The sequence below is a fragment of the Mastigoproctus giganteus genome, chromosome 4, assembly GCF_048544385.1.
Source record: "Mastigoproctus giganteus isolate SK-2022 chromosome 4, ASM4854438v1, whole genome shotgun sequence".
NCBI classification, from domain to species: domain Eukaryota; kingdom Metazoa; phylum Arthropoda; class Arachnida; order Uropygi; family Thelyphonidae; genus Mastigoproctus; species Mastigoproctus giganteus.
In genome coordinates, this window is record NC_143578.1 from 67,124,492 (window position 1) to 67,150,901 (window position 26,410).

The window sequence follows — 26,410 nt, forward strand, 5'->3', positions numbered from 1 at the left end:
TGTGTGAGGGTCAGTTAATAAGCTCTGCACAGCAGGTGTTCATAAATTACTGGAAGAAATGCAAATCTGAGTAAAGTACATTTAAAGACCTTCAATATAATCTTCCTGATTATATTGAAGGTCTTTACATGTACTTTAGTACAATAATTGGGAAAGATGGCTAATGACACATTTTTTCATGGTGCATGTTTGTGCAGTGTTGTCCATAGCTAGATTGAATTCATATAGGGTGGGAGATCTCATCCCCTTCCCAAGAGTTCCAACTTGGAGAAACAAATCAAAATGTGGAGGACTAAGATAGACATTGTAAAATCTCCCAGTAATATCTATGCAATGACTCAATCACCATATAGACTTTGTGAGAAGATGCACTGTCATTGTCCTCTCTTTAACAGGTCTGATTGCTTCATTCACAGTGCAAGTCTCAAAAGTTTCCATAGAAATGAAACGTTCTCTATTGACCATATAACCTTGTAGAGCCCAATGATTGCAAAGAAATGCATGGAAGGTGGCTAATGATGCCATGGAGTTTCACTGTTTCATTTTGCTTGGCTCCTGTTACATTCTTGAGTCCAGACTATTTTAATCAAAGTTTAAAACACTATGCCAATACTTCATCAATTGCAAAGATTCATCGTTAAAAAGGAAATGTCTTCTCTTTTCTGTCTGCACACCAAAAATACATGCAATGTGATCACAAACCAGTCTTCAATCTCCTTGCTACGGTTCTGGATTTTTTCAGTAATTGTCAGTAGTAGCAGGTTTTTTTTTCCCCCCCTATTTTTTTATTGTATTTTTTTTTATTGTGTTTTATTTTATTATATTTTATTTTTTTTTATTTTAACTTATTTATTTTGTTGAATTTTTTTTATTTTATTATTATTCTTTTATTTATTTATTTTTTGTTATATTTTATTATTTTTTTTTTTTTTGTATTTTTCTTTTCTTTTTTTTTCATTCTATACACTATTGTAAACTTTTCTATCTTATGGGAGGTCTATCTCTTCCCCTTATCTTCTATCCAACCTCCCCATCCCTTCCAATCCCCGTACTTCAATTCTTATCCCCACTTCCTTTCCCTAAACACCTTGGGGTTCCCAGGCTTGCCTGATAGTCTCAGTACGAGTCTCAGCTAGAAAGTGGACCCTGGCACGCCGCCTTGTGGCCAAGGTTGGGAGTCAGGGGGCAGGGAACCAGGTGTCCCCTGCCTGCAAAGTTGCCAGTGCCAACAACTCAACACAACAAGACAAATACTTACACACACTTGCCGGCCTTCACCTCTTCAGATGCTATAGCAGCATATAGGGGGAACCCTGGAGACCGCAACTGAAACAAACACACCTTGACCTTGTAGCATGTTAAAGCTTCCAGATCAAGGTTTGCCCTCAACAACAGATTCATCAACAAAAAAACAAATGCGGTCAGTAAGAGATTGCAATTCTATCATTCATAAGAAAGAAAATTTCATAGGAAAACCTCTTGCAAAGAGTGGTATTTGCATGCAGATTTCACATGTACTCTTGGGAACAAGTTTTCATTTCTACATTACAGTGAAAAGTAAGGAATATTTCTCATTGCCACGTGGTTTTTTTTTTCCCCCCCCCCCCCAATTTTCACAGATAGATTTTCTCTATTCCTTAGGCAACAATTTGGACAGCTGCAATTGTGTGTCAGTTTCACTCCTGTTGCTTATTGTAGTGTGAAATGAGTTTATTGGTGAAGTGTTCAACAAACAAAAATTACATAAACACAATTCACACTTTAGAAAATATTGAGAGCTATGCAGAAATTACTGACTGACTCTTGTATGCCTCAAGGTTTACTGGCAGTGGAGGTCAGTACAATAAATATTTCTCAAGCATGGGCAAAGATAAGTTATTCCAAGTGATCAGGCATGGACTAACTTTTTTAGCATTTAACTAATGGGTGTTATCTATGCTACTTTCTTTATTTCACAACTACACCTACAACCATTCAAATTGTGCAGTATGTGTAAATCACAATTTAGTTTTCATTTACCTAGCATCCTAAAATAATTTTTAGTACAGAAACATAAGTACCATAATAGAATTTGACTGCTTAACTATCAAGCATAATTAAATTCTAAAATATACGTGTGAGAAGCCATGCTTGTGTTTCATAATATCCTCTCTTCCTTCTTAACATAGATTAAGCTTAAAAAAAAAAGTATAGTTTTAACAAGACGCATTACATATTCTGCATTTACTGAAATGACAAAATGAAAAAACCAAATAAAACTATAGTTTTTTGCAATAGCACATTTGAGTGGATATGAATTACAACACAATTTTTTTTTTATTTGACAAGCAACAATGGAACTATTATCAATGACACATACACACAAATAAATATAACAAAATATTAGCTGAACCCTTAATTACCTGGATAACACTGACAGTTTCTGTCTGTTGCATCTTGCTTAAAACAGCTCTCAACAAAAGATCAGTGTTCTCTCCCAGTGCTGGTCCTGCTTTGGCAATTAATGCAGATACAAGGCGACCCACAAAAGCAGCAGATGATTCAGGTGTTTTAGGATCAAGAAGATGTTGAGCTACCTGATGTAAAAATAACAGTAATAAATACATTCTAGCTTTCATCACAAATGGTTTTAATGGGCATTAATATTATTTATTACTTCATTTGCAGTACATGAACTAGATGAACTTTTTTTGTTTGTTTTTTAATAAAACTATGCATTCACAATTAGAATTATTTTTAGAAAAGAAAACTAAATAGCAGGAGCATGCATAGAGGGTGTTATTAATTGGAAGGCTGATATCCCAAGACTGATAGATATATCACAGTGATTTGAAGGCTCCATTGAGTATAACAGACTTGGATAACTATTATTATTACTGTGTGTGTGTGTGTGTGTGTGTGTGTGTGTGTGTGTGTGTGTGTGTGTGTGTGTGTGTGTGTGTGTGTGTGTGTGTGTGTGTTTCTTTAAGCTCTTTCATGGGCTAGTTTCCCAAACATGTGCAGTCTTCCAGGAATGAGTTTCAGATAATAAAGAATTCTGTGTAGTAAGGTAAGTTTTTTTTTTTTTTTTTTTGCAGAATTTAAGTTTAACCCACGGCACAACACACGTGCACGCACATGGCCATTTCATTTCTATGCAGTAAATGCCTAGTTAATTGAAATTCAATGGAACAAAATATATCCATTTTGATTTAAACAGATTCAAACATATCATTATTAATTAACCAAGAGAAAATTTTTAGACAGATATTAGTATTAAAAAATGTGCACAATTTTCATAATTCCCATTTAAAATATTAATAATCATTTAGTTTTGTTGTGGCAGATATTAACTAGACGGTTAACGAATGCAGCTATGATAACATCTGGCAAACTTTCTCCATTTAATTTTCTATGTTAATTTGCCTATTGTTTAACTGCATTCAGGGCAGGGCTTGCTGAATGACTGCACAGTAACTATACAAAATAGTTAATATAAAAATGCATTTAATTTTATGTGAATTTTCATACCCCCCCTATATGTGCACTCAGACAAGGCTTGCTATCTCGCTGTGCATTAAACAGGGATTTGCCTACACCTGCACTAATAGTTGTACTTTATAAAGTGTATTATCAAAATTAGCCAGCACTTGTTTTGGATTAATACAACAAAAGTATTTGGTATCTGTTATCCTCATTTGGCAACAAGTAGTCTGAGACAGTATTTAAATTCTATACTGTGGGACAAACTGAGTATATTACCAACAGCAAATTCAAAATGGGGAGCATTCAAAGAATTAATCTTCGAAGCTACTAGGCTTTTCATACCAACTAAGAAATATTGTTCAAGATTTAGGCCTAAATGGATGTCAGATGAACTAATTAGACATGTGACAGAGAAGAGAAATGCATGGGATACATATAAAATAACAGGTGACACAGAAGCCTATGACAGATATAAGCCGGTATGTAACCAAGTCACAAAGGAGGTTAGGCAGGCGAAGGCAGATTATGAGAAATCTTGGACAAAGGATGCAAAGAAAAACAGCAAAGAGTTCTTTATCTATGTAAACTCTAGAAGGAAGGGGATGAATCAGATTAGTCCACTTGATATCGATGGTTCAACCGTTGATGATCCAGCTCAGGTAGCTAACAAACTAAATGAATATTTTGCATCTACATTCACACATGAGGAATTATTCAGGGAGGGGAATGCCTGAGGTGTATTCAACTCTGGCAGTATGCTAGATAATCTTGTAATAATTGAGAGTAAAGTGGAGGAGAAACTGTTGAAAATAAACATAAGAAAGGCAGGTGGATGGAATTTATCCAGTTATAATAAAGGAGGTGGCAAAGGAAGTAAGCAAACCCTTAGCCATAATTATGAGAGCTTCCTTGGACTCAGGGGAAGGCACCCATGGACTGTAGATGTGCAAATGTGACCCCAATCCACAAAGGAGGATCAAAGGGAGACACAGGTAATTACAGACCTGTTAGTTTAACTTCTGTTAAAGGGAAATTAAGGGAGGAACGGGTTAAAGAAGCATTGCAGGATCATCTACACAAGACTTCAGTAATAGCTCGGACACAGCATGGGTTTGTTAAGTTGAGGTATATTGTCTGACCAATTTGATTGGATACTATGATGTAATCACAAAGGAACTGGATGCAAAGAATAACTTTAATATCATATATTTGGATCTTAGAAAGGCCTTTGATACTGTTCATATGGAAGACTGCTGCACAAATTGGAGAAGTGTGGCAGAAGCAAATTGCTGCTATGGATAAAGGGATGGTTGAGTGGGAGAACACAGAGAGTAGTAATCAATGGACACTGCTCTTCGGGGACTAATGTTATTAGTGGAGTCCCTCAGGGTTCAGTGTTGGGTTCATTGTTGTTTTCTGCATTTATAAATGATATTGATGATGGTATATCAGGCTTAATGTCCAAGTTTGTAGACGATACGAAGGTTGGCAGGGTTGTTAATGACACTAATGACAGTACGCTGCTGCTGCTGCTGCTGCTGCTGCAACAGGATCTAGAAAAGTTGAGCAGATGGGCTGAGAGGTGGCAAATGAAGATTAACATTGACACATGTAAAGTACTACACATGGGAAGCAGTAACCCCAGAATAACGTATCAACTCTGTGGTACTATACTGACAGTGGTAGTGAATGAAAAGGACCTGGGAGTAACTGTGCAGGCAGATATGAAGTTTTCTGAGCAGTGCAGACTGTCTGCAAGAGCAGCTCATGGTGTCTTGTCAATGATATACAGGAATTTATCTAGCAGGGATAAGGAGGTGATTATCCCCTTGTATAATGCAATGGTCAGGCCACACCTTTAGTACTGTATACTGGTCTGGAGGCCTCATTTTAAGAAAGATGCAGAGCTGTTGGAACAAGTACAGAGAAGGGCAACAAGATTAGTGAAAGGAACAAAGGGTTGCTCTTACGAAGAAAGGCTTAAGTTTTGCAAATTACAGTGTCTAGAGACTAGGCGCCTGCAAGGTGATCTGATTGAGGTGTATGAAGCCTTGAATGGTTTGTGCATGCTCAATGCTGATGGGATTCCTCCTCTTGCTCAGAATAATCGCCTGAGAGGGCACAGATTCAAATTGATGAAAAACGGTTGTAGGATAGATGTGCAGAAGCTTGCCTTTAGCTAGCGGGTGGTTGATTAGTAGAACAGACTTCCATCTTTTGTTGTGATGGTTGATAGGCTAAATAAATTTAAGGCTAAGCTGGACAGGTATTTGGAACGAACAGAGGGGTAAAATGGGAGCATTTTTTTTTTTTTTTTCTGGCTGGTGCTGCATAAGCTTGCTTTCTTGCATCGTATGCCTCTACTAATGCTAATGCTAAGTATAATATAACTTTGGTTCTTTGCAGTGGAACAATATGTAACCTGTACGCTTCCACCCCATCCAAAATTAAGATTGTTTAAACTTGCAGTATATTAAATTATAAACAATGGTTTAATAGAATTTAAAGTTATTTCCTCAATACATTATAAGCTTTTCTTGGCTGTCATACCACCTGGGGTGGATGTAGAAAGGTCCCTTTCCCTTCCCAGTTGAAAACATTTAGTATTATTTTAGTTTTAGTCTATTTGCTATTGGCTGTAATATTAGATGCATTGGTAATTCTTTGTCATATTTATAATGTTTTTTTTATTAGTATTATTAGTTTGTAAGCCAACCTTTTTTAAGGCACTTCAAAAGCAACTCATTCAGTGGCCATTATGAAATCTGCTCATTTCTTTCTTTTTACTCAATGAGTGAAGATCTCCATCTGAGAAAATATTCACTCAATCAAGCTGAAAAGCTTTTATATCTGATGTTACATCAGGCTTTGTTATTTTTATTTACAATGCTGCTGCTTTAAAATTACTACTCACCGCTAATTAGCACTTTAAAATGGTAACTGGCTGTATTAACTACCATACAAAATTTATAAAAACATAAATCTGATATTGAAATAACAGAAATGTGTATTTATGAATTATTCATTTTGAATGGAACACTTACCTGCTCAAAGTCCCTCTGAAGGAGTAGAATGGGATTATCAAATTACAGTGGTATACGTCCTTAATCTGTTCCAGATCCTTGGACTTATACCAAATGAATTTTTCCCATAAGAAATAAATGGAAAATGATTAATCTGTTCCCATGAAAAAAAATCCTATTGTTATTGGCATATTATACAATGTCCCTGATCTTTGTTTGGTAATCGATTTCACCCCCTTTGCAACGCTAGCCGATTTAATAACGTTGTTGTTTTTCACAATCATAGATACTGTCGTTTTCGGTACAGTATGCAGCAGCCAAGTTCCGGATACGCATGCCACCTTCATACTTACCAACAATCTCTTTTTTCACCTCTGTGGTGATCCTGCCCCATTTTCTTCATTGCTTGGCTCTTCTCATTAACCTTCTTAGAACTTAATGGTTAATGAATTTACAAAACATTTATGCGAAAAAACACAAAATCACGTGAAAATTCACAGAGAGTTATAGCGCAGGCTGTTCACTGAATGGTAGAAACTGTCGTACTGACGCTCGTGGGCAGTCGTGGCAGAGATGCCAGATCTTACCCCCCCTCCAAAAACAGAATTCAGTCGATCGAGGACGTAAGCACACACCGTGCGCGCATATGTCCTCGGTTGGTTTTATTCAGAAAGCCGAGTGAGGACGGGTGCGCGTACTTTGCTAGCGCCCGTCCTTGGTCGGCTTTTATTCGGTTTTTGGAGAGGGGGTAAGATCTGGCATCTGAATCGTGGCTTTGTCTTGAGAGAGGTAAACAAGGGTAGCGCGCGGTGAAGTGACTCATTTTGAAGCTCGCAAGTCGTATACCAAAAAAAATTTTTCGCGTCCAAACAGGACATATATCAAGTTGGACTTATTCCAAAGCGGCCGTATACCGAGGTACCACTGTAATTAGATTATTATGTGCATAGGCATAAAATAGCTAACAATCTACCTAACAGTTGTTACATCATTAATTAGCACAAACTGGCATATACCCACCTGAAATGCAACAGCACAATCACTTGATGTTACACTAAATTGGATATCTAAAATAACATCAAACCTAAATCATTTAAATTACAGTGTATATTGGCTAACTGGTTTCCAACATACAGAATTTTTTTAAACAGTGATATGGAGGTGATTATCTCATTGTATAAGGCAGAGCTTGAGTTCTGTAATACAGGTCTGGAAGCATCATTTTAATAAGGATAGTATGCTGGAAAATGGTGCAGAAAGGCAAGATTAGTGAGGGGGAAAGGAGGTATTCTTACCAAGAAAGGCTTCAGTTCTACAAATTGCAGCATCTGGAAACTAGGGACCTGTTAGGATATCTGACTGAAGCGTTTAAGGCTTTGAATGGATTGAGTAAGATAAATACTACTGATGTATTCTTCTTACTCAGCAACACACAAGGGGACATATTTTTAACTCTCTTGCATCACTTGCCACTAATAATAATAGCTTGGCTGAAATACGTTAAGGGCTTTAGCCTCAGGCTGCGAGATTTTTAGACAAAGTATAAGTTAGTGCAAACACATCATATTAGTATGCAGCTAAACTCTGAATTAGCAAAAATATGCAAAGGCGGCATTGTTTAAGTTATATCTCATATTGTGAATATCTTCACGCGTTGCCATGATATTGCACTACTTCGAATAAGTAATGCTTCACCAAAGGAGAAGACTATTCTTACTTATTCTCAGCGGATACCACTACCCAGATGGTACCGTTGCACGGCTATTTGGCCTTTCTTTGGTGGGTGGGTAGGTACCCTAGTGATGAAATGATGACAAAACAGTTATGAAGTATAATTACACAATATGAGAGATGCCTGACGGTGTATAATATATATATAAAGACTGAAATACATTTCAATTTAGTTAAAAAAATTTTCTCCAAATAGTACTACTAAATGAATTGGTTCTCGAGATTTATCTAAAATGTATTCAAGTTATTAAAGTTGAAGAATATTTAACTTATCACATCTAAAAACTCGGATGGATGGTAACTTGCTATTTATGAGCTGTTTGGGGGTCAGTAGGCTGTTGAGTGCCATAAAGAAACATGTCTTGGCCTTAGGAGTTTACAATATGAAGTCAGCTGACTAGCAAAGCTAATCCCATAATTTACCAAATAATTTATTCTTAAAGTCACACAGCATTTGCTATGAGTGTATTCGATATAAAGTTATAACACTTTACTGGATCATATCAACACACAAATCACCTCGATACAATGTAAGACTGCACCAATGCTTTTTTTTAACCCATACATAAAACAGCAACCACGAACGTTGTGGTATACTACTGGTTACTTCGTATTCATCAATCTTTTTTTTTGACAGTACATTATTCACATATTGTCTCTGTACAAGTCTCCTACTGGTCCTTTATACTTGTGACTGATAAGGAAGGCAGCCTTTGGGCTGTATTGCATATGTTATGTTGGAAATGAAAAACCTGCAGAAAGTTGCTCTTTTTTTTTTTTTTTTTTTTTTAAATGGTTAATGGAGCAATTATGGCAAATTATTCTCAAACTAGAATAGCCATGACAAATATTTCCCCAAAACTGTTTCAGAGAAGAAGGAAAATATTAAGATTGAAGTAATTACAAAAACCTTTCCCCCAGCTCTTTTCACTGCCAGTTAAGCTGTCAATGGAATGGACTCATGTAAAAATGCAATTTGATAATTTTTTTACAAGTATGTCTATATTGCCCGTTAAAAAATTAAAATTATTGTACAAAAAATTATCTAGACCTGGAAACTGCTATGTAGAGTTGTCCATGAGCAAAAATGCCAACTTGATGTAAGTCTGACCCTGAGATTTGTTGACTGCAATGACAAAAGCTAAGAATTTGTCTTCTCTTCAAAGTAAACGGCAAGTTAGTTTCACTGGGAGCTAAATCAATTCTTGGATTTTAAAATCAGGTGTAAAACTTTTTGGAAATCTCCCCACCCACCTCAATTTTACTGCTAAAAAAAATTATTGCAAATTTAGTCTGAGTTATTAAAGTTCAAAGAGCGTTCCAGACAGGGGGAATAAGCAAATTATTATCTAAAATGTTTAACTGTTTATTTATTTATTTATTTTTTTTTGCAAAAAGAAAAAGATGGAGAAAAGCTATTAACTGCAAAAACACAGATACACTATGTTATTGTAACCATAACATCTCACCACAACATAGATAAATTATGTTATGATAAGATGGAGGAGGAGATTAAATTCAGTCAGAAAGATGATCCTCCATTGTAAACCTGAAATTATGGCAGCTATGTGTTCTCACTAGCCAGAATGTAAAGTATATTCCCATCCCTCTAGCATAAGGGAAGGGGAACTACTATTGCGATAGACTATGGAGAAATCGCAATTAATGGCCAAAACAACCTCCGTAACTTTGAGGGAGCTCTCGACAACTCAAAAGAATAGGCAAAAGATTCTTTCATCCTACGTCAGGCTTTTCATGTGTCACTGGACAAGAATTTATTTTCATGGACAGTAATGGTCTTCTACTAATGAGCCAACTGGTTGCAAAATTCATTCAAGGTGAGAATATTTTTCTGATGAGGAGGCCTGGCAGGTCCCCAATACCTAAATCCAAATGAGTATGCATGGGATGCTTTATGAAAGATGAACCAGAGTTCATCTTCCATCCATCATGGTTGACATACCCCAATTTGCCTTTTCAAATTTCAGAACTGAATACCACTGATGAATGACTGAAATACATACAGTCGAACTCATTTATAACAAGATTTCAGCTAATCTTGTTATAAATGAGATTATTATAAATATTATAAGTTAAGAGCTTCACGAACAATCTTTAAGCCATTACAGTGAGAGCAGTGGCCAAACTGCCATATGAGGGACTAAGATCTATTGTTGCTTTGCCTGTTTATGACATGATCACTTTCCACATCCCTGCCGATAGCAATTTATAACCTTTTCAACAATTCTCAGAACCTCTTTCAGTGCAATACACTACCATAAAGAGCATACTGTGGTCTTCATTCCAGAGGCATAGCAGAAATCTCCGAAATCTCTGCGTGACAGGATACTGAAGGTCTATGGGATCTAATAGTTACTGTGAGTGGGGGGGGGGGGGCCTGGATAATTCCTCTTAAACCTCTTTTGTATCTCTTCCCCATTGTTTTGGATTCTCCAAAGACCTAGGGAGAGAAATTATTGACAAACTAAGCAATGAGTTTTTTTTTTTTTGTTTTTTTTGTATCAGTACAAAATGTTCCGATTCAAATTCAGTCAAAATGAAGAATTCATACAATTTCAAATCTTTGTGTGTGAACATATCTTTTTAAAACTTGGAAGAAACACCTAGAATTTTTAAAAACAATTTTGCTTTTGTAGTGCTGCTAAGGCAGCACTTTTTTTTTTAACTTTGAAATGGCAGAGGAGAAAAGAAAAATTTTGACAATCAGCAAGAAAATGAAAATTATTTGTGACTTAGGGAATGGAACAGAAAGTTCAGAATGAAATCATTAACTGTGTCATCCACTTGGAAAAATCAGGAAAGCATTACTAGTGCTTCCAAAAAAACATTATTATGAAAAAGTTGGGTGTGATAAAAGTGATCTGGATAAGCCTCTTTTGTTTTTTTTTTTTTTTTATGAAAACCCCAAACACAAAAGGTATCAAAACCTATAGTACTTAGTACCGTGCATGGGTTGGGGGAGAAGTATGGGGGGAGGGGAATGCCGGAAACTTTACTCTAGAGACTAAACATGGGTTTCACCACTTCAAGCCTCCAATAAGCAAAGTGGTGGTATTTCACCGGTTGATGAATGTCATCTACCACCTACGTGTTGGTTTATATTGAAAAGAAGTTGTATCCCTATTAGTGGCTCTCTACTGAAACTACAAGCTGAAAAACTGGCTCATCAATTTGGATATGAAGATTTTGTTTGGAATAATGGATAGCATGACAGATACAAAAAAAAAATAACGTTCATGGTAAGATAAGTGGTGAATCTGGTGATGTAAACAAAGAAGTTAGTAATTACTCGATTGAAAAATGTGTGGCCAGATATAACAAAAGGTTTCTGTGAAAGTGATATTTTTAATGCTGATGAAGCTGTTGTGTTTTACAGATTGTCCCCCACCTCCCCACCACCACAACACCTAATTCTTATAGAGGAGAACGACTACAAAGTATTCGCAGAATATGCTCAGGACCTCTTCATTGGGAGACGGTCCTATCTGCAACCTTAGAAGTGTCAAAATTGTCACTAAAACAATCTACCACTACTTACGAACCTATTGCGACCACAATTACCCTTGATGAGACTCAAGGATTACAACTACTCTGAACGGGACTTTGTCCCACGAGTAACCCATAGCGCTGTGTGCTGGGAAAAGGGCACTCTTCTATCCACCACCATACAACAACCTATCCTGGACAGGAACACGACAGTAAGTGATCCTCAGCGTTGAGATACCAAAAACTTGATGACAGACTGCTAGCTGCAACCTCAACAGCAAGGATGGAACTTGTCCCAGGGGTGACCTACAACCCCAGCCATCAAAAACCATTGCCGATGATCAACCTATAAATAGAACTACCACGTACTTTACCTCAACACAGCTCCGCTGCCAATGCCATAGGCAATCCTATACCTGTGCTCTCTTGTACGGTACTTTCTTTCCAATTCCTGGGGGGGGGATGGCTTCACTATCTCCTCCCCTCCTCACCCCTCTTTCCTCCTGGTGGGCCACGGGTCTGCCCTACTGACCAGAGGGGTCACCTCCTCTATCGACCCTACTTCCTATTTATTCACCCAACTCTTCAGTCTCCCCCCCTACTTTGTGTGTTCACTTTCACACTGTAAGCCCCAGACAGTCTAAATTTAAAACTTTCAAATTCCATTGTACAAGTATTCCTCTCGGCCTCTAACCCTTTCAGCGCTCAATCCTACCACTTATTTTTTATTATTTTTTTTTAAATAGGTCCTAGCCACCAAAATCTCAGGAAACTAAGTGGCAGGACCTGCCAGAGTACTCACTTAAAATACCGGTGTACCTGGTCTACCTCCACGGGGCCAAGTGTGGGCCCAAATAGGAGTCCAACAGATAAATGGCCAGATGAACAATGGTAAACGACACTACACTTACCAATATCCATACACATCTCTGGCCTTTACGGTATACTGTAATACACAACAATGTAAACTAAGTAGAGATGTGGGAAACCCCTGGTGCCATGAGACCCCAAACACACTTTACCTTACACCATTGAACCGCAAGTTTAAAGGTGAAAAGTGCACAGATGGAAAATTATTCAAAGAGTGACTGACTTTCTGATTTGTTCAAATATGAATGGAACTGAAAAAAAGAAAACTCCTAGTAATAGGACTAATATATACTGAGCTAGCAAAAAAGCCTGGATGACATCATCCATTTTTGAAGAAGTGCATAACTGGGACAAAGAGCTTATAAAAAAAATTAATGAAATAAAATAAAAAAAGATAAAAGACAGTGGATAATGTCCAGTTAATGTAGTGTCGAGCACAGAACCACAAACTGCTTTAAAACTCTTTCATCGTTTTATGAAATCAATCGCGAATTTATCCCAGTAAAATGAAAGACACTGCTCATAAATTTCTCCTTAAAAGAAATTTTAAACAAACTATATTGGAAGACTTATTTCAAAAATAAAAACAAATAATGTATGTATTACCTCAAGACTTAGATCATGGAGCCAAAAATGCATGTGTTGGCAATATGAATAACTTCCATATGCAAGTACATAGTAATTTGTTTATGTAATGATATATTAATAAATTTAGAGCATAAATAAAGAAAATTTTTCATATCTTTCCATTTTTACACACAAAAACGCAAATAAAAGAAAAAAAAAGTAAACTGCAGCCATTATCAACCCACCCACTACAGGATGGAAGCCTCCTCAACAATTCATGTTGAGGGAAATGGACCATAATCTGCCATGCTGGTCCAAAAATGCAAATACTTTACAGTAACTATTAGTTAATCCATTAAAATAGATAATAATGCGAATGATAATACATTGTGTCTACAAAGTGACTAAATTACATGCAATAAGTTCTTAAATTAACATCTAATTTCACCATAACAAATGTACGAGATTGAAAATCATAATATTCTCAGTACAAAAATAGTTGGTCTCTTTTATGTACTTTATTATAAAAAAAAAAAAACACGCAAATTTTTTTTAGAAGAGATCCAATTCCTAAGAGTGTTTAGCCCTTCCATCACAGCTGTGTTTGATAGATCAGCACCAGCTTCCTCCTCCTCTTTTGCTTTATTTCCTTGTTTCCAAGACCAGCACATAATTCCTTATCCTTGAATCTCCCCTTCTGTTGGTACGTTGCCGTCTACCTCCGTGTAACTTCTGTTCACTTCTTCATCCATGTTTTCGGGCACGTTCTCCTTTGAAAATCCCTCAGACACTTCAGACACATCTGCAGTGAGGCTAAACATGAAACAATTCTGGATTGTTTTGGGCTTAACTAGAGTCCATGCATCAAACAGGAGATGAATTGTATCAAGCAGTGTAATTGACCTTGCAAGTTTTGCTGCATTATTGAATCTCCCTCTGTCAATCTGGTAAATAATCTTTCTCATCATATTACTACTACTATGGTAATAGGGTTTTAAACAATTTGCATGGCTTTGGATTTAACATCAGTTTTGTAGGATATGCAATTATCTAGCAGGAGATATAACTTATGCTGTCTCCTAGCCATGTCTTTGTCGAATTCTATAAGCCACTGTTTAAATACAGAAGAGGTCATCTGGGCATTGCAGTTGGATGTGTATTTCACTGGTACTGACTCCTCTTCTTTCCTCACTTTGACTCCAGATGGTTTTTCATTTGCAAACACGTGACCACTGTCAAAGAGAGAATGATAATGATCTTCATTTCATCACAATTACAGATTTCCTCTGCTTTGTAGTGCTCTTGGTTTTTAGGCCAAAAATTGTGTAGCCAATGCTCTGCCACCTCTTTTTGTGGCTTTGCTTTTCACCATATGGTTTTTCAAATTAATCATTTGGCGCTGACACTGTCAATGAATCCACTGTTGATTAATCATTCTTTGCATATCCAGTTGCTGAGCTAAACCTTCTGCTTTTTTTGAGGAATGACCTGGAAATTGGAGTGTGCAGAACATGGGCTTGAGTGTACTAAATGAAATAGGGTTTTGTAAACATCTCTGGTTGATTCCCTTTGTTGTTTCTTGCTCAGATTAGCATTTCCTATGAACTGATTCACAATTAGCTCCTGATTTGATTTGCAAATATTCTTTGCAATATCATTTTGCTACAAGTTACTAGCCAAGTCTTTGATAACAAAGATTTATTCTCTAAGAATTAACAATTTGCATTTTTCCAGTATGATACACTGGGTAAAAATAAAAAGTTTAGAATATGCTTTAACTTATGCGTTCAGTGTTCTTGATTCAAGTAAGTGCAAATGGCTGTATGCTACATGCAGCTGCTTTACTTGTTACACAATGCACTTATATAAAGTGGGAATATGATACACTGTATGTATTTATGTCTGTGTGGGAAACATCTTCAAGAACCAGGAAACTGAAAAACTATGGTTAATGTAGAATCAAAAACACAGAAGAACTAAAAATTTTATCAACCTGTCGTAAAAGTAAACACACATGCAGACTGGAAAACGAGGTATGAACATTGTGTCGAATGTAATCACTGTATATGTGAAAAGCAAAGAAAGAAAAAAATATTTTTAACAAAAAACAGCTATCCAGTTTACCACTGCAAAATGTGTTAGAAAATGCGGAATTCGACTCAGCAAAAAAGCATTATATATGTGAATAAGAATTATGCAATTAACTATACAAATCTGTAGCAGAAACACAGGAAACAGTTGCAATTTTTACTTATTATGCAGATAAGTGTTATATGCAATTAAACATTACAGTTTGTATATTCAAACAGAATACCTACCAAATTTGAGCCAAACAGTTATTCTTGACAAGTATAAACCAACCAACCAACCAAGTATAAACTTTGGTTTATACTTGATTGGTTGCTTTTTCAAATTAATGATATTTGATAATTTACCAATCAAATGCTAATCTGCAAAATATCTAAAATGAATAATAACTCTGCAGCATGCTGGGTAGTAATTAATCCGACGTACCTTAACGACATAGTAAAGGCCACTATTGCCCATATCATCTCTCCAAACTGTAATCTGATTTAAGGCTACTGACACATAGGCACGTATGCATTCTCCACCATTCTGAAACAGTAAAAATACCATGACATCAAGGAAGGAAAAGATAAATTTGAGAGTAATAATTTCTAGCTAAATAAAGAAAAACAAGGTAGTCAAGCATGTACTAAAACAAGACGGCATGAATTTTTGTAATGGTAAAATTATTCCTTTGTTGTAGTGTTAAGGAAAATTGGAACAGTATCATGTTATCACTAATAATTTTAAATTTTTCTTCTACATAGGAAGTTTTTCTCTCTAATCACAATTACAAGATATCATTAACTCTAATACCATAGCTGGGTTGAAAACAAGAAAGGAAATTACAAATATTAGACTCGAGTTCTAATGATTGTTATTTTCAGGGAATATATGTTAAGCCAGACTACTATAAAGAACAGAACCAATAATATGAGTTGCAATGCCTTGTATGGAACAGTGAGCAAAAGGCAATTCTACCCGTGATGCATCGATATATAATGTCTAACCTCCATGAATTCTAAGACCACTTTATCTGTTTATGAGATGGGAAAAACCCCATTTCATTTAAAAAAATAAATAAATAAGTATCCTACACCCCTCTCTGGGACTAACAAAATTCAGCACCATTTTAAAAAGACCTCAATAACTTTATCAGCACAATGCTGATAGAATTGTACTAATTTTTTTTTTTTTACCACATGCGTAAAACACTTAGAATATATGCAAATATTGTGGTGTATTTACTTATCAGTTCAATACCCATCAACTTGTTCTGACATTCAAGACAACGGTACTGTCTCTGTACTGATTTCTCATTGATCTCATATAATTGTTGACAAGGAAAGCAGCCTTTACCAAATTTATTGACAGGGGAGGGTACTGGTTAGGCTATTATTTCTAAACTCTACTAGTAAGATGAATTAGAGGAGTTGCTGTTCCATTTGAAAATAAATCTGTAATGATGGGGTCCGGAAAATTTACCGCCAGCAATTTACCGCCGCGTCAGTTTATCGCATTTTACCGTCTAGAAGCAATGAGATGTGTTTGGTCAAATCATAAAAAAATATTTTTTATTTAAGTTTCTGCCTTAAGCTATGATTAGCATATTTTTGGAATTCTATGAACTATGAGGGAATAGTACAGAAATAAAAAAACACATGTATGGAAATATGAATTTAATAGGTAGATTATGTATTTTAATAGTTACATGTATCACAAAAATAGTAAAAAATCTATTATTTGAACAATATAACAATTGGTTAATTTTAAACTAAACTAAACTAAACTAATTATAACATTATGTATGTCATAGTACACTGCAAAAATTCAAAATGAATGTTTATGCAATCTTCAGAATCAGTCACGTTGGGATAATTAATTACTAAGAAACTGTAATATTTACAACACAGTTTGTAAATTATTAATAACAAATATTATGCGCTATACCTCTTAGATAATCATCAATATCACTCCGTTCATTGTATGCACTAACAAGCCTTTTAATTCGTTCATCACAATCACGATACTTTTTTTTTGTTGTCCGGATCACTTCCACTTAAATATTGTTCAATGCGCATTTCGTTAATACTTTGTTCTTTTTTAATGCAATCGATAAATTTCCAAATGCTGGGATGATAAGTAGCGACTTGTTCCTCAAATCTTCTATGCCACCCTTCAACAGAATTATTCATTCTTGGTAATCCTTCAAGAACAAGCTGGCACACGTTTCACATTTCATGGGAATACTTTGTTGGTCGACGAAGATGTCGTTTGGTTGGGTGTCCAATCCATGTATCCTCAAAATAATCAACAACTTCTTGCGATTCTGGAGGAAAAACATCATTTTCACACAAATGTTCAAAAACGACCGTCACAATTGGAGTGGGCACAAATGCAATTGCTGCCAAAATTCGCATATTTAAAGCAAAATTAGCATCAGTTTCATAACGTTGTTTCAATCCATTATTCTGAATGGAACGAAAAATGCATTGTGAAAAGTGGAAAAAAAACAACCCCCGTTGCGAAACGTCAGGAAAATTCTTCTGCAAGCATTCATCATCGCCATCTCAAAATCTATAGTTATTGATTGTGGGGACATAGCCGGTTCCAATTCTTTCAACTGCTGTAGCAGAGATACATACGTTTCTTCAGACTTGTTAGGCAATAATGCATAAACTAATGGAAGCGATATTTTGTCTTCGAATCCATGTTCGTATACTGCTGATAAAAAAGCAAGGGAACAGTTTTGAAAGTCCCATCGGCATAACAGTGTTCACTTCGCGCTAACAACTGCAAATTTCTTTTCGTACTGAAAATTAACATACGATTGTCCTCGGGTCCAGAATCAAATTGTAGAAACAATTTTCCATTGCATGGTGTTTTATATTCTTCTGTAAAAACTGTCTCTACGATGCGTTGGAAGAACTCTGACATCAAAATTTCGGATCGTTCGTTTCATTGTATCTACACTTGGAAGCTTAGGGGCTGCTGCTTGGCTACAGATTCTCGAAACATTTGAAATAATACTATGAGGCATATTATTTGTTGTTTCTGCATAAGTTCGAATGGTATCAAGAAGTTGTGCTGCCTCAACTCCTGCTGCATCTCCACAATGATTGTGCTCCTTCCATGTTTTAACGATGGTGTTATCTACCATAGTAACTTGAGTGGCACATTTGGTTTTTCAGTAATTTTGACACTTCCAATGAATTTTTGTTTCATTTTGCCTGTCTTTATGAAACAAATGCCCACTAAAACACAATTTCGGTTTTCCTTTTTCTGATTTCAAAAATTCCACCGACATGATGCGTTCACAAACTCAAAAGGATGAAAAATAAACTCTAATAAGAAAATGTTGTGATTGTAAGAGATTATAAATATATAAGTACCTCCCTAATCAGCATGCCCTACCCCCACTCCCCTAAAACATGCTACTTAAGTTAAAAATAAATTTATATAAATTATATGTATTGCCTGGCGATATCTGTAGGCTATAAATTGTTCATGCGATAAACTGACGCGGCGGTAAACTGCTAGCGATTAATTGCTGGCGGTGAATTGCGGGTAATAAACTTTCCTAGACTTAGTCTAGGAAAGTTTATCGCCGAAAGTTTAAGAAAATTTAAGTTTAGAAACAATTTATATATAGCCTACAAATGATCGCTAGCATATTTTATCGCCAGGCAATACATATAATTTATATAAATTTATTGGTCATTTTAAATTGAAAATATGGCTTTTCTATAGGCGTTATTTAAGAATTAAGTGCAGCTAGATCATACGTATAGCTTAGCTTAATTTTCAGCACTCACCTCATAGTAATCCGCTTAGCTGGCGGAGGGTTTTATCACATATATAGTGGTTATAGGATTCTAATACTTTACAGGGATTATGGGTTTTAAAATTAAGTTATGGGCTGTAGAAAAATTTTTAAGAAAGGAAAGTGCACCTTCCATGGTTGCCTAATAAAATTAAATTAAGAGAAAGAAAAAAGAAAACCCCTTATCGCGCTCCCATACCATCAACAATACGCTAGAAGACTTCAACAGATTTTTAAAAATACAGATATAAAATTAATATTCACATCATATAACAAATTAAGTTCCAAATTCAATTCATACAAGACAACACACGAGTACGAGACACAAGATTACAACAACATTATATATTTGATCAGATGCCAATCAGATTGCCAAGCATGTTACATAGGTAGTACAACAGCAAAATTCGGGACATCAAAAATCGCAAACACGCGTGCGTACTACCACTTTAATAGCTTCAAACTAACTCAGCAAGCACAGAACTAACACAACACGTCCAATCTCAAAATCACAACCCACTCATCGATTCAGCCATCACAGTAATTAAATTAAATTCTAGCTACAAAATCCTTGAAAACGAAGCCCTCGTTATTGAATGGTTTAAGCGCCATACATCACTCAACGTGTTAAACAAAAAGATTCCCGCCAATTTCTCCCCCATTTGGAATTTAGCACGTATCAAGTTTCCACGTGCACTGAAATGCATTTCGGGAACCCAACCCGTATATAAGACAAGCGCGCTCTCTTCCCCCCCCTCCACTATAGCTAACTGAAGACGAGGAAACTCGAAAGTCGCTCGTGCGCGATTATTAGCTTATATATTTCCCTTTTTCTTTTTTCTTTCTCTTAATTTAATTTTATTAGGCAACCATGGAAGGTGCACTTTCCTTTCTTAAAAATTTTTCTACAGCCCATAACTTAATTTTAAAACCCATAATCCCTGTAAAGTATTAGAATCCTATAACCACTATATATGTGATAAAACCCTCCACCAGCTAAGCGGATTACTATGAGGTGAGTGCTGAAAATTAAGCTAAGCTATATGTACGATCTAGTTATTACATTACAGCACATAAGGACTCCTTAAAATACCAAGAGTCAATTTAACACAAATCCTTTAACTATATATTACACCTCTTCCGCACGCCTATCATTTCCACAATTTCCCCAATGCATTCAGATCTGCACGATAGGAAACTCCATTTCACAAAACTATTAGTAAAATACTTTTCCGACAAACTCCACATCACATTCTTAAAGAAATGTCTTATATATGACGTAATCCCCAATTTCGCTCGTATCTGCACCAAAAACACTGTTAAAAAATACCCTTTTATCATACACCAAGCCTCCATTGCCATAATTAAAGCCGAATTACGGAAAAGATACAGAGAAAAATATCTCCTTTTGGATCAAATACATACCCTTAAATTCAAACTTAAAAGAGAACTAACCCCCACGACTTGGTACGATTACGTACAACAGAACAACTCACGAATTCAGGCAACTTTAAATCAGATTACCCAAAAGCACTCCAAGAAATGGGATACACTCACTAGGAGACACAAAAAACTCCCCACAAACTCAGTTGTTAACATCTCCACACAAACATTTTCCCCTAACGAACTTGCCAGTCTAGAATACGGATTCAATTTCGCCATTAACAGCAACAACTACCCAGTTAAAGACGCCATGATAGAAATACAAACCAAACTTGATAACCACCCAGATAAATATCGAATCATACATGAAACTAACGCTGTTTTTAACTCCCAATTAACCAGTAAACCTAACATTCCCCAACAACAATTAATCCACATACGAGACTTCAAAAAAACCCCGAACATTATAATACAAAAGGCAGACAAAGGGGACACCATCGCAATCATGGACAAAAGCACATATACAAAGAAAATGTTACACATCTTATCAGATTCAACAACATACAGAACTTGCAACACGGTTAATATTAACAAGCTTAAAAATAAACTTGATGGGATCCTAAGAAGACTCAGAGCCAACAAACAAATTAATTTACATACCCTCCAGCAAATAGGCATACGCAATAACATTCTCCCACACATATTTGGAATAGTCAAACTCCATAAACAAGATTACCCTTTAAGGCCCATCGTTTCTTATAAACAGTCCGCCTATGCTAACCTATCCATATTCCTGGTCAAAATCATTTCACCTTTAATGAGATTTTCTCGGTTCAGGGTCCACAACACTAAACAAGCACACGAATACATAACCTCCATAACCATATCTGAAAACGATATTCTCGCGTCCTTCGACGTCGTCTCCCTATACACAAACGTACACATCGAATCCATGCTACTGGCCCTTAAAGATCTATTAATCAAAGACGACACATTAACAAAACGTACCGACTTAAACATTAATGATATTTTAGAACTCACATCACTGTTACTTGACGCCAAACAATTTAAATTCCAAAATAACGTCTACGAACAAATTTTCGGCCTTCCCATGGGCCTCGGCATCTCTGCCCCTTTATCCGAGATCTACCTCGCATCTATTGAAGAAAAAATTCTCCAACCCTTTCCCCCAGGAATTAAACTATACATGAGGTATGCAGATGATGTCCTCTTAATAGGCAACAGAACCACCATCGATACTTTACTGAACACCTTTAACACAACACATGAAAGACTCAAATTCACCCTCGAAGTAGAAAACGATAATAAAATTAATTTTCTAAACCTCACTGTATACAAAATAAACACATCTTTAGGCACCAAAATATACAGAAAAAACACACATACAGGTAAATTCTTACATTACCACTCACACCACCCTCTATACATCAAAAAAGCAGTTATATACAACCAGATATACAACGCTGTAAAATATAGCCACACACAAACAGACCTATCTATAGAATTACAATACCTCACCAAAAAATTCATCGACAGAAAATACCCACCACAACTAATAAAAGAAACCATCACCAAAGTTCATAATAACCCAAACAAAATTATTAACCACGTGAACAAGAATAAGACACAAAAACCCCTTATCGCGCTCCCATACCATCAACAATACGCTAGAAGACTTCAACAGATTTTTAAAAATACAGATATAAAATTAATATTCACATCATATAACAAATTAAGTTCCAAATTCAATTCATACAAGACAACAACACACGAGTACGAGACACAAGATTACAACAACATTATATATTTGATCAGATGCCAATCAGATTGCCAAGCATGTTACATAGGTAGTACAACAGCAAAATTCGGGACATCAAAAATCGCGAACACGCGTGCGTACTACCACTTTAATAGCTTCAAAACTAACTCAGCAAGCACAGAACTAACACAACACGTCCAATCTCAAAATCACAACCCACTCATCGATTCAGCCATCACAGTAATTAAATTAAATTCTAGCTACAAAATCCTTGAAAACGAAGCCCTCATTATTGAATGGTTTAAGCGCCATACATCACTCAACGTGTTAAACAAAAAGATTCCCGCCAATTTCTCCCCCATTTGGAATTTAGCACGTATCAAGTTTCCACGTGCACTGAAATGCATTTCGGGAACCCAACCCGTATATAAGACAAGCGCGCTCTCTTCCCCCCCTCCACTATAGCTAACTGAAGACGAGGAAACTCGAAAGTCGCTCGTGCGCGATTATTAGCTTATATATTTCCCTTTTCTTTTTTCTTTCTCTTAATTTAATTTTATTAGGCAACCATGGAAGGTGCACTTTCCTTTCTTAAAAATTTTTCTACAGCCCATAACTTAATTTTAAAACCCATAATCCCTGTAAAGTATTAGAATCCTATAACCACTATATATGTGATAAAACCCTCCACCAGCTAAGCGGATTACTATGAGGTGAGTGCTGAAAATTAAGCTAAGCTATACGTACGATCTAGTTATTACATTACAGCACATAAGGACTCCTTAAAATACCAAGAGTGAATTAAGTGCAGTTAAAAATGGAAGTTATATGCTAGGTATACATTTCCTAGAAATACATACCATTGCAGGTGCTTTAATTTAATTGCCTATTAATTTCCAAAATTGGAATTAGGTAGATACCTACTTAATTCCTTTAACTTAAGTGGAAGTGATCCGGGCGACAAAAAAAAGAAGTATCGCGATTGTGATTTACGAATTAAAAGGATTGTTAGTGCATACAATGAACGGGGTGATATTGTTGATTATCTAAGAGGTATAGCGCATTATATTTCTTATTAATAATTTACATACTGTGTTGTAAATATTACAATTTCTTAGTAATTAATTATCCCAAAAAATTCAAAACATTCATTTTGAATTTTTGCAGTGTACTATGACATACATAATGTTATAATTAGTTTAGTTTAAAATGAACCAATTGTTATATTGTTCAAATAATGGATTTTTTACTATTTTTGTGATACATGTAACTATTAAAATACATAATCTACCTATTAAATTACATATTTCCATACATGTATTTTTTTTATGTCCGTACTAGTCCCTCACAGTTCGTAGAATTCCAAAAATATGCTAATCATAGCTTAAGGCAGAAACTTAAATAAAAAATATTTTTTTATGATTTGACCAAACACATCTCATTGCTTCTAGACGGTAAAATGCAATAAACTGACGCGGCAGTAAATTGCTAGCGATCAATTGCTGGCGGTATATTTTCCTAGACTCCTGTAATGATATCAGTTTTTAAAAACTTTAGTTCTATTAATCTTTATTTCTTTCTAAATTGAGAGAGGGGTATCATCATGTATTGCATTAATAATGAAAATGTGTAGAACAAAGTGATTTTTTTATTTATTATTATTATTATTTTTAATGGCTATGTTAAAAATACATTCATTTTTAACCGTATTAATACATCCTTAGAGAGCACAAGTGCCCCATATTTTTTTTCACTGCGCTGTATCTGTCATACGATATTTACTTCACCGGAGAAGGCAGAATTACTTTCGTTTTCGCACGGGAGCAGAGCCGCACCCACGAAATTCCAAACCACCGTCCGACCCTGTAGCGGCTGAACGCTATTTATTCTTTTGGAGTGGACAAGCGTCGGAGCGTATTGTTGACAAAAACAGGGAAAATTGCAGCGCTAGTCGTAAAAACAGGGGAGTTACATTTGGGAGAACACTACTAGTATTGTATTGGAATCAGGCATCAGCAGATTGTTTATTATTTCATAGATTCCTTGTGTCGGAGTGGACGATTTTTATGCCTGTTTTGGCCTTTGTGCAGTTCGGAAACGCAACCTCATACAAACATGAAATTCTTTGAACTATCTTCATAAATCGGACTTTTGGTTGAGTCGGGACGCTGTAAAGTGACAGTTCCCCAGATGTTTTGCGACTAGATGAAACTAACTAGAGGGGTGCAGTAGGGGAGGCAGTCGGTCAGCAGTTAGGGTGTGGTAGGGGAGAGAGGAGTCGGAGTCGAGACTTGGATAGTGGGAGTTAGTATTTTAGTAAGTTAGAGAGCCGTCGCGAGGATAATCTTTTGTAGAATGTGAAGAAAATATTCTTAAGAAGAGAAAACGGAAAGTCGGGAGAAGAAGGAGAAAACCCATTAATGAGATATAGGAAGGAATCGAGATGAACTACTGTCCTGTAACTACAGTTCCAGAGGCGATGCTGAATTATTCGGGTAAGTTAACCCTTGTTGTTTAATTACAAACGGTACTAAATTGTGCTAAGTCGAACATACTTCTTCCTCCCCCTTTTTTATATTTTTATTTGCTTAAAGACATCTATCCTCACGGACACTCACACTTTGATGAGAATTTTGTTATTATATTTAGCATTTCATATTTAATAGATATTGTAACTTACCCCCACGAATGCCTGAATATTAATCATAACCTACAAACTTACTTGTTCCACAAGTGTGGTGTAATATTTGTCAGCTACGCGATGTACAAACAATAGTTGGCTGTGCGAATATACATGAAGAACACCAACAATTTTGCAAACATATACCATTAATATATTAATCCGTTGGTTACCTAAATAGGTAAAGGTATAAAGCTCAAGGTTATTTTACTAAAGATATATACACTGTTTTGTCTAACTGTATTTGTAACAATTTATTATGTTCAATAAACCATGTTTCGTTTGTTAATTTTTGCCTACTGATTACTCTCTGATGACACATGATTTCTTTGAATGGATTACTGATAAAGAACTATGTTAAGGCGGCACTTTTGGTTCCAATCAAATAGAAAGGAGCTAAAGGTGAAAATCGCAACGCGATCCTAGATGTTGCAGATTTGCTCAACGTCCATCTGAGTAAGTTTTCAGAACACAGGATTTGTCATTATTACTGCTAGACAATCACATGAAAGCCAGGTTTCTCCAGATGTAAATATTAGTGTAACTCTTGCGAAGAACATTTAATCCCTAACTGACACATCACACCATAACTGAGAGGTTTTGGAACACTAGCAAGCATATACTATAACGGAGAAAAAGCCTGAGCAACAGCTAACTGAATAATTGTGGAAACTATTCAGGTGATTATTATGGCCGTATTCATTAAATAAAATATTCACCCACAATTTTACTATTTTTCTGTAAAAAAGAAAAAGAACTGTGTTATATTGCCAAATGACTGCTGAAATTTTCTTTGCCAAAGTGAGAATTAATAGATCAATCCAGAGTTCACTAGGAAGAGGGAAATGACTTTCTATTGTACAAATTGAAAGAAAATTTGCAATGTTACTAAACAAGTGGGAATATCAAAAACAGCTTAGAAAATAGTTCAATATCCTTTAAATTAATGGCAATTACTTTTCTACTGATCATAACATATTCAACAGTGTAAGAAAAAATAATAATAATCAAGGTGAAGAGTACAAAGCAAAGAAAAAATATGTACCTTTTTCTAACTTTTATGCAATGTACCCTTTTCTAACTTTTAGTCAATAAAGATTATATTGTTTATTTTATTATAATTTTGTTTACTTAGCATCAACAACAAAACTAAACAACTTTAATTACAAATTACTAAAGTTGTAATCAAAGTTTTTTGACTAAAAGTTAGAAAAAGGTACATTGCTTGCTCCTATGTTCAACAGCATTAGGCAAATTTATTTCAATAATTTCATAAAAGGTAGGTAACGTACACCCTGCATTATATTTCAAGTACATTTGTTAATCAAATGCACTTATTTAGTATACTAAATAAGTGCCTCTATATAAGTGCATATATAAGGCTTCTATACCATACTTATTTAGTACAATTTTCAAGTGATGTGGAATTAGACTAGAAGTTTTTTTTTCTTCTTTTAAAGAGAGAGGGGAAACAGACTATTATCATGAAATTTGGTACAAATGTCCACAAGACT

General features: G+C 35.6%; 1 protein-coding gene across 1 annotated transcript in view; it reads right to left on the reverse strand.

Moving 5' to 3' along the window:
- The window catches only part of Ipo9 (Importin 9), a 358,080-nt gene that overhangs the window by 52,549 nt on the left and 279,121 nt on the right, over window positions 1–26,410 (reverse strand). The window contains exons 19-20 of the mRNA XM_090372279.1: window positions 15,678–15,779; window positions 2,403–2,576 (exon numbers count right to left, since the gene is read on the reverse strand). Of these exons, the coding sequence (XP_090228405.1) occupies window positions 2,403–2,576; window positions 15,678–15,779 (276 nt within the window). The remainder of the gene's footprint in view (window positions 1–2,402; window positions 2,577–15,677; window positions 15,780–26,410) is intronic.